We start from the raw sequence: 9439 nt of genomic DNA on the forward strand, positions 1-9439 counted from the left end.
CGCGTCATCCCGTCAGGGGGTGCCGCCGGCAGGTGCACACGCGACCTCCTGGGCCCCCACGACACGCCTTTAGCCACGCTAGGCGGCTCCTGTGTCTTCAGAGGTCCCGAAGCAGCTTCGAACCCGAACACAAAGACTCTAGAAAACGGTCCAACACTCGCAAGATTAAAGCCAGCGCCCCGGAGTTCCCGCGTTTCAAGCACCACAGTCCCAGCGGCTCACATGGCTCACATAGTCGTCTTCCGCGCTCGCGTGCCACCGGCCGGAAGTGACGTCAGCTGCTCCGGAACCGCGGCCGGCGGCGATTTCCTTGCGTCCAGGGAGTCCGTACGCCGTTGGCCACTTCCGTGAGGACTAGGCATTCCTCCCACTTAAAAGTTAGGACGACGTGATTCATCCTCCAACTTTGATGACTTCAACAAGGAAATATAACCACTCTCAACAGTTGTGTTGGGACCACCACCCAGAAGACACCCGAGACACGCCGCCCCTGCCGCGCGGCCACGCCGATGCCGGACTCCAGAGCACCCCCTGCCTATCCTGCGGCGCGCCTCACACAAGACCCGCCCCTGCCCCAGTACCGACCCCAACCTACGCTCGACCTATCACGCGCCGTGTCCACTCTAGCCCCGCCCCCGCCCCACCCCCCCACCCCCGCCCCACCCCCCACCCCCCCACCCCCGCCCCACCCCCCACCCCCCCACCCCCGCCCCACCCCCCACCCCCCCGGCCTATCCCGCGCCGCGCTCCAGCCCCGCCCCGCCCTCGCCCCCGGCCTATCCTGCGGTGGGCTCGAGCCCCGCCCCCGCCCTCACCCCCGGCGTTTCGCGCGCAGCTGGGTCCCGCCCCCGCCCTCGCCCCGAGCCTATCCCGCGCCGTCCTGCTATCGAGTCCCGCCCCGCCCATGCCTCTATCCTATCCCGCGCCGCGCTGCGTTGGCGCGCGGCTGTGACGACACGGGTCGCGGCTAGGCGCGCGGCTGAGCTGCGCAGCCCCGGGCCCGCGGCCATGCCCAAGCGGGGCTGTACCTTCGCGGACGCGGCCCCGCTGCAGCTGAAGGTCCGCGTTGGCCAGAGGGAGCTGAGCCGCGGCGTATGCGCCGAGCGGTACTCGCGGGAGATCTTCGGTGAGTGCCGGGTGGGTTTCCCGCACGCGGGAGCCTGGGAGGTGGTCTCCGCAGGCCGCGCCCCCCGGGAGCTGCGAGGCTGCGGGACCAGCAGTCCAGCCGGGCTTCGGGAGCGGTGAGCGGGGCATGAAGGGTCGCACGCTCACCTGCGCCGACCCCAGGCCGCAGGAGGCGTGCCTGCCCCTCCCTCCCTGCCTCCCCTAACGGGCGGCCTGCGGGCGGTGCTGCCTCGGGGCTCTGTCCTCCCGGGAGACCCCGGGTTGGGCCAGTAACTAACCCCGGCCGGGTTAACCCCCGCGTCTCTCGGGCCCAGCGGGAGGTGGGGAGGTGCCCTGTCCCGCGTGGGGTAAGCAGGCGTGAGTGCGCATCCTAACCCGAGAGCTGTCTGTGGAGCGCGCCGCCCCTGCCCTCCACCGCGCGGGAGACCCCGCCTTTTGGGAGCTTCCCGGCCCAGTGTGGGGAGGACTCTCCGGAGGTGATTTGGGCGGGCACCGGTCGCTGCAGGACCAGCTGCAGGGGTGTCCGAGGGCTCGTGCGGGGTGGGTGGGAGCTAGGTAGGCGGAGAGGAAGGGGAAAGGGATTCCGGGCAGAGGGACACACGTGCAAAGGCCAGGAAGCAGGAGCGTGCTGGAATCCAGGTCCCGGTGAGGTGTGAGGGCGGCGAGCTGTAGGCCTTCTCATCTGGCTTCCTCGTGCATGGTTCTTGGTGCATTGACACGATGGCTCTTCAGTTTGGGGCGGTTAATACCCTGAGGCCGCTCCAGAGTGGAGCTCACCTCACCTAGTGGTGGGGGCCCAGAGATTATACCCTTAGAGCAGTGAGGGTTTGCAACCAAGCGGAGCCGCTGTGCCTGAGGGATGTGGGGGAGAGCCCACCTGGGAGACTCGGTTCCTGTCCTCCTGCCACCGCCCCAACCTGTCTGTCAGCAGTCTGTCGTTCTGCCCTTTCCTTCGCTCACACTCGAGTGGTGAACGAAACTGCTTTCTGAGGCCAAGTCAGTCTGGCTTACCCTCTCCCTCGACCCCCCAGGGCCTTCCATAATTAAGGACCAGGCGCCCAGTTTGAATTCATGTGCAGCAAATTCCAGCCCAGACTGTCGCCCTGACCCCTTACCTTGAATGAACCACAAGCCTTGGAAAACCGGTCACCTCCTGACACTCCCCCTTTCCCCAGGATAAGTCGAGGCAGGGGCTGGAGGAGGAGGAGCTGGGTGTGGCAGGGGTCATCCGAGTTACCCGGCGATTGTCCTCCCATCAGTAGTACCACGTAGAGCCAACAGCTTCCAGCATCTCCACCCTGGCTCTGTTGGGACAAGGCAGAAAACCTCGGATAAGGCGTTTTGGGGGCTGGAGGTGGGCGTCTGCTCTCGTGCAAGCCCCTGGATAACCGATGTGCGGCCTGAGGCAAAGCCACTGCTGCGGAGCTGAGCATCTACTTTGGCTCCGGGGGCGGGGTATCCAGGGCCCACGGAGATCTGGGAAGTCCTGGGGCGCCTGTGTCAGAGCTGGTTGCTGCTCTGTTCTGCCGGCGGCTCCACAGTAGGTGGAGGGGGGCACACTGGCCAGGGCTGTGAATTAGTGACCTGAGGGGCAGGGCTTCCTCTGTGCCATACACCGCCGACTCACGGGGTGCTCGCGGGGTCTGGAGGGGAGAAACCGCGGTGATGCGAGGCCACACGTCAAGAGAGCCATGTGGAAGATCAGGAGAGGGAGCCTGGGTAGGGCTGCACGGTCCAGAACCTTCCTGGAGGAGGTGGCCCGGGCTCGGGTAAGGAAGGGCCAGCAGCGAGCAGCATGGGCCGGGGGCGACCGGATGACAGGACACAGAGGAGGCCTGGCCACAGCTGGCTCGGAGGACAGGGTGGCCGGGCTAGGGTTTCCACGCCACAGGGGTGTGGACGCTGGGACTGATTTGTCTTCCCCAGAGAAAACCAAGCAGCTCCTTTTTCGAGGGGCCCAGGCCTATATGGACCACTTGTGGGAGGAAGGCTGTGCCATCGTTGACCTGCCAGAGTCCCCGAAGCCTGGCCCCACAGAGGCCCTTGGGACCCCCCGTGGGCAGATGCTGATCGGACCGGATGGCCGACTGACCAGGAGCCGAGCCCAGGCCTCCGAAGCTGGTGAGTGAGGCCAGCAGCTGGCACTTCCGGCCCCGCGCGGAGGATGAATGTGGAGGTGTGTTGTCCTTCATTCCTGATGCCGTCTGCCGGGGAGCTCTTCCGTTCCTGGGCAGGCGGGAGCTGGGGAGCCCAGAAGGCTCCTGACGTCAGGAGGCTCTGCCCTCCCCCAACCCCGACATCCAAGCCCTGGGTTTTGAAGCAGCCTCTGGCTGGGGGTCAGGAGAGGAGTAGAAACCCTCTTGGCGTCCTGCCTGCTTTCCATCTGGGCGGGAGCAGCTCAGACCACTGCCCTCATTGCGGGGTAGATACCACAGTCCTTGCCCCCCCCCCCCCCTTCGCCCCCAGGCCCGGAGCGCAGCCTTTGCTAAGCAGTGGTGCACGGGCCACGCTTTGGGACACCGGGACTAGGATCACGAGACGAAGGCCACAAGAGTTCTGATACGAGCCACCAGGGGGAGAACTGCTCCTTCCCGCTCTGACTTGGAGATGGCAGAACGGACGGGGACGGGGTCACGGAAGCTGGCCTCTTATGTGCCCCTGGGCTCCTGGGGTCTCCCGAGTGAACGGGGTTCTGTGGGCCGTGCTTTCTTGTAGGTGGTCAGGAGGACCCCTGGTAGGGGGCAGGTCAGGTGCAGGGAGTCAGGTCAGCCCTCTGTCCACGGGTCGGGGAGGCAGGGCCCCGCAGCCGCTGCAGGGCTGACGGCGGCGTCTCTTCCTCACAGACCCGTCCGGGGCAGCGACCAGGGCCTGCTCCTCCTGCGTGCGAGCCGTGGACGGGAAGGCGGCGTGTGGCCAGTGTGAGCGCGCCCTGTGTGGGCGGTGCGTGCGAATCTGCTGCAGCTGCGGGGCCGTGGCCTGCGCGCTGTGCGCCCTTGTGGAGTAAGTGACCGACCGCGGGGCCCGAGCAGGTGCCAGGTGCCGGAGCGTCCCGGTCCAGCTGGGGGGCGGGCAGTGGGAGGGGCCCCGCGTGGCCTTGCTTCTCGGGATGCCGCGGTGCCCACGGATGCTTCACCGCTTTCACCTTTTTCTGAAGACCGGTCTTTTCTCGAGGAAATCCAGGTCACGTCGGCCGCCAGTCCCGCCCTTTGCTCTGGGTCTGCTGTCTCAGTCACTTCGTGATTTGATCTTTCGAGGTCTGGTGTCGGGACTGTCGACGTGGTTTTTCCCGGCAGGGTGCTCGCCGTTGGTGGAGGCAGGTGGGGGCAGGCGCAGGTCCGTTCGCGGGTCTGCACGTGGCTGGTTGCGGGCTGCCGGAGCCCCAGCGAAGCGTTTGCTTTGTGCGCTACTTGAGCGTGCGTCTGCCTCAGCTCGCTGGATCCCGTGCGGGCTTGGGCAGCGCTGGGTCCCAGTCCCACCCCCGCACCACTGTTGGCTGGCCAGGCGGGGGTGAACGGGGCCCTGTAAGAAAGACGAGGCCCCCGTGCAGACTCGGAGCCGGTTGTGTCGACCTCCAACCAGCTTAGTCCCGACAGTCTTTAGAACCAACCACGGGAAGCAGACACCCAGCTCTGGTGGGCCCGCCGGCGAGCCCTGGCGAGCCCCGGAGAGTGGGGGCAGGGGTGCGGCCCGGAGTGAGGGTGGGGGACTGGGAGCTCTGTGCTGTCCAGTTTGGGCGCATTGTGCACGTGGCGTGTCTTTGCTTTGTTTTTGCCGGTTTCTTCTCTTCATATTCACGGGCAGACCGAGGGGGGCCGGGCCCTTCCGGTGTCCCCCCGCTTACCTCCTCACCTGCGGGGGGGCTGAGCACAGAAGGGCAGGCGAGGGAGAGAAAGAGTTGCCGGGAGCCCTCCTCCCTGCAGCCCCGTGTGCAGGAACCTTCTTCCTGCCCGACAGCATCGTCCTGGCCTTTACTTCCTGCTCTTCCCCCCACCCCCACCCTGCCCCTTACCTACAGAAGTCACCTGTGATGGGGGCGGCCACAGGCCCATCTCTGAGCCCAAACGGGGTGGGTTCCTTCCCCATTGTACAAGTGACTTGCTCCGGGTCACAAGGCCAAAGCGGCATCCCCAGGTTTAGAAGCCAGGCCGTGGCCTCGTAGCCCCTCCCCTTCAGGTGCCCCCCCTCCCCTGCAGGTGCCCTGCTCCCCTGAATGTGCCCCCCCCCACAGGTGTCCCCTCCCCCCAAGGTGGGTTCCGTGCCAAGGCTCTGCTCTCACTAAAATGCAGCCCAGTGGGCCACGCATGGCCACCTTGGGGCCCATGGCTCCTGGCTCGCCCGTGGGCCACAGGCTCACCACCCTCCCTGCCAGCAGCTGGGCAGCTCCGACTTCTTGCATCTCTGACGAAAACGGGTTTCCTTGGGCGTTCTGTAACGTGCTGCCAATTCCTTGTCCTTTTGGCGTCTCTCCTGATGAATTTCCCCTGCGATTCGCTGAGCCACTATGGTCCAGTAACCCTGCCTGGAGACTGGGAGATCTCTGGGGTGGGGCGGGGGCCGCAGATGGGCCCGTCAGCAGTTCTCACACCCCATTGGCCGGAGGTCCGAGGTCGGGCGTCGGTGGGACTGCCTCTTCCCGAGGCTCAGGAAGGCCGGCTCCAGGCCCCCTCTGGCCCGCCCCCCCCCCCCCGGTGGCTGTGGGCGCACTTCGGGGTTCCCCTGTGGCCTCACGTGGTCTTCCTCCGGGGATGCCAGCCGTGCGGGGTGAGGGACCTCGTGTTAAGTAGTTCTGTATGCGGCTCACGGCCCTGTGTCCAGATGAGGTCGAGGGACTGGGGGGGGGGGGTCAGCCTGGGGACTCAGCTCAGCCCCTCAAAACGGTTCTCCTCTCTTCCCCATGATGCTGCAGCTGTGGCGACGTTCAGGAGACGGTGCTCTGTGCCAGCTGCGCCACGTTCGAGGCCTGAGGGCCGGGAGCGGACGACAGCCTTCCTGGACGGCCGCGCCAGTGGCAACGCCGAGGGACCCTGGGGGGCGGGGGTGTCTATTTTATATTTTGTACTGATGGTGGAAGCGAATAAACCCCTTTATATTTGGACCAGAGGACTCGCTGAACAGTTCTGGGGTGCGGCCTTCTGGAGACCTCTGCGCCTGCTCCCCCATCTTGTACGTGGGAAACGGGCGTCCAGAGTCTGCTATTTCCAGCCCTTCCAGCCAGCAGTGGTGAGAGAGGACGGACTCTACAGTTCGTGGCCACGGTGCCAGAGTGGCTCAGGGTTGGTGTCCCAGACTGTCCCTCACGTGCCCCCATCTGGGTGCCCGTGTGGTCGGGGCTCCCGGTGACCTGACAGTCCCTGCTCTCTGGGCGTGACGGCCGGGCAGTCTTCACGTCGGGGGCAGCCGATAGGAGCAGCGGGGCGGCTGGACCAGCAGGCTGTGGGTCTCCGTCACCTGGAGCCTCCACCCTGGTCCCCACACGCAAGGCTCCCCTGCCGTCAGACTCCGCATCCTAGACGGAGCCTAGGGGGTGGACGGGGGTGGGGAGGGGGTGGGCAGGGGACGGCGGGGTGGCGGGCTGGAGCCGGGCCCAGGGTGTGGTTTGCTATGTCGGGGCATCATAGAAGCCACTGAAGCGGAGACAGGGAGGCCGCTTGGAGGGGGGTGGCGGGCGCCCGGGGCCTTCCTGAACCCATACTGTTCCAAGGCCTTCCGGCTCAGGGGCCTGGGGCTCTGGCTAACCGGCAGGCTGCGCCCTGAGCAGCAGACACGGCCATCCTCGACCTGGGACTTCCTCGCGTCCAGCTTCCTGCTGGGGCTGCAGGCCGTGACCCCAGTAAGCAGGACATCGCGCTGGTCATTTGGGGAATGCAGATCAAAACCACCTCACACCTGTCGGATGGCCGTTATCAAGACAAAAAGCAAGTGCTGGCGAGGATGTGGAGACAATGGGTCCCCATGCACTGTATGGGAGCGTAAGGTGGCGTGGCCGTTGCGGAAACAGCCCGCGGTTCCTCGGAAAGTCAGAGTCAACTGCCGTGTGGCGAGCAGCCCCACTACTGGGTGACAGTGAAAGAAGGAACCTGAAGGCGCCGTCACGTCCCCCTGCTCCCCACGGCACGGCTCACGGGATCCAGAGGGAGGCCACCCGCTTGCTCCCCGACCGTTGGGCGGATGGACACTGCAGCCCGTCCGCGTGACGGGGTCCTTGGAAAGGGGGGGGGGGTGTCCTGCCCCTGCTGCAGCGTGGACGGACCGTGAGGACACGGTGCTCAGTGACGTCAGCCGGCCCTGAGAGGGCAGATCGCTCATGGCCCCTCTCGTGCCGTCCGTACACACAGTGGGATGGGGGCGCCAGGGGCCGTCGGGGGGAAGGGGTGTCCGTGTTTCACGGGGACGGAGTTTCAGTTGTGAAGATGGGTGGGGGGTGGTGAGGGGTGCACGACACCGTGGGCCCACGTGGTGCCATTGACAAGTGTGTGTGCTACCAGTAGAAAGACCATAAAGCCTTGGTTGGCGAGCATAATTCGTTCCGGAAACATGCTTGTTACCCAAAGCACCTGCATCGCAAAGCGAATTTCCCCATAAGAAATACCGGAAACTCAGATGATTCGTTGTACAACCCAAATATATGCATATAAAGATGGTTACGGTGCTGTAATACAACATAATAAAATGCAGATTACAAAGCTGAATTAACCTGCCCTTTGAAAACCCTCCTGGCTGGTGTGAGGGGCACAAGAGAGGAGGGTTGCTGTGTAGGATGACTTTTATCACTGACGGAATCACTGCTCTCTGTCGGCTCCATGGGATCTTAACTTCCGTGCAACTTCAACAAGGAACGTGTCCGATGACCTAGAATGAAGCAAAGCATTCCTGAGCTCCCTCTTGGATGGAAAAGCAAAGGACGGTCCAGAGGTGCTTTGAAGTGACAAAAATACACCAGTGCCAGTTGTGGGCACCTTCCAACGTCCTGAAAAATCACTGATTTCTTCCAAACGCCGCGGCCTGAGACCGAGCGTCTGAGCATGGGAGGTGATCACCCACAATCCCACGGCGAGTGAGCAAGAGAGAGAGCTATTGGCTAGTTGTGATCATGTGACATCTGGCGGCACGTACTGCTCATATCTCGGGACGCCGCTCGTGTGTCCAGTTAAAATTTATCAGGCGGACGCCTGGGTGGCTCAGGTGGTTGAGTGTCTGACTTGGGCTCAGGTCATGAACTCACGGCTCGCGAGTTCGAGCCCCGCGTCGGGCTCTGTGCTGACGGCCCGGAGCCTGGAGCCTGCTTCGGATTCAGTGTCTCCCTCTCTCTCTGCCCCTCCCCTGCTTGTGCTCTCTGTCTCAAAAGTAAATAAACGTTAAATTTTTTTTTTAATTTATCAGAAATGTTTGCTTGTCTTGTGTTAGACACAGAATGAACTTCTCGCAGTCCAAGGTGTTTCTGTGTTTAGAATGTCCAAGCCCTCGACTGCCAAAGGCAGAGGTCACGGCGGGCTTGTGGACGTGGCACGGGACGGCCGCACAGGGCTGGGAGACGCCGCCCTGTCCCCACGCCAGGAGTGCTCTGGCAGCACTGAAGGCGGACCGGGAAGTTGTCGGTGTGCGCGGTGCATGTGCACGTCGGTCCTTGAGCAGCCGGGCCATGGCACGAAGTGCCACTTGGTATCGTGGGCTGGATCCGTGGCGGAAAGGGAACGTTAGAGAAAACTGGAAAAACAAGCCACTGACGGAGATAAAACGGATGTTAACACGAGTCCTTTAATCCAAAATAAGGTGGGGGAAGACGGAGGAGGGAACACAGGAAAAGGGCAAGAGGGTTTGTAAGCCCAGCCCGCTGACAGCGGTCTGTGTGTGAGCACTGGGAAGGCCTCAGTCAAGGCCAGACGTGGTCAGATTGTCCAGCACACGACCGGGCAGCAAGACGCCGGCCTGCCGCCTGCAGACACTCCCTCTGAGCGTGAAGACGGGGAACCGAAAGGAGCAAGGGAGACGCCGTCTCTGAGCACGCGTCCCTGCTGGCGGCTCCTGGAGGGCACCCCCCCCCCCGCCCCGCCCCGCCCAAGTCTGCAGGGCAGGCCGCGGAGGCAGACCCCAGGTCGCCAGCCGCTGCCAGCCAGGCCTGCGGCCGACTTAGCTCGTTCCACACGTGGCCGGGACGTGGGCCGTCGAGGTACGGGGCGCTGGTTTCCATCCCGTCCCTCGCCAGCCACCCAGCAGTGGCAAGAGCAGCTGTGGGGACGCGGGACACGAGAGGGCATCGTGCCTCGCCCTCCATCCTAAGTGTCCGTCCCCTCGTGTCCCCCACTCTCCCCCCTGC

At 64.4% G+C, this 9439-nt stretch overlaps 1 protein-coding gene across 2 annotated transcripts; it reads left to right on the plus strand.

Moving 5' to 3' along the window:
• Positions 1-932: 932 nt before the first annotated feature.
• SIVA1 (SIVA1 apoptosis inducing factor) lies at positions 933-6639 on the plus strand. Of its 2 annotated transcripts, XM_047862366.1 has the most exons (4): positions 944-1126; positions 3052-3246; positions 3969-4125; positions 6032-6220. In XM_047862366.1, exons 1-4 carry the CDS (start codon positions 1009-1011, stop codon positions 6087-6089), a joined length of 528 nt encoding a protein of 175 aa, XP_047718322.1. In that variant the 5' UTR covers positions 944-1008; the 3' UTR covers positions 6090-6220. The 2 variants fall into 2 exon arrangements, with proteins under 2 accessions (XP_047718321.1, XP_047718322.1); XM_047862365.1 differs by lacking the exon at positions 3969-4125 and having other exon boundaries at positions 933-1126; positions 6032-6639.
• Positions 6640-9439: the final 2800 nt, after the last annotated feature.

Source organism: Prionailurus viverrinus, chromosome B3 (assembly GCF_022837055.1).
Source record: "Prionailurus viverrinus isolate Anna chromosome B3, UM_Priviv_1.0, whole genome shotgun sequence".
Classification (NCBI taxonomy): domain Eukaryota; kingdom Metazoa; phylum Chordata; class Mammalia; order Carnivora; family Felidae; genus Prionailurus; species Prionailurus viverrinus.

What these genes read in the sequence shown, in the direction of transcription:
- SIVA1 (XM_047862365.1), top strand. Translation starts at nt 1,009, where the DNA reads ATGCCCAAGCGGGGCTGTACCTTCGCGGACGCGGCCCCGCTGCAGCTG. An exon ending in GTACTCGCGGGAGATCTTCG is followed by an intron (nt 1,127 to 3,051) that starts GTGAGTGCCGGG and finishes TGTCTTCCCCAG; the next exon opens with AGAAAACCAAGCAGCTCCTT. An exon ending in AGCCCAGGCCTCCGAAGCTG is followed by an intron (nt 3,247 to 6,031) that starts GTGAGTGAGGCC and finishes ATGATGCTGCAG; the next exon opens with CTGTGGCGACGTTCAGGAGA.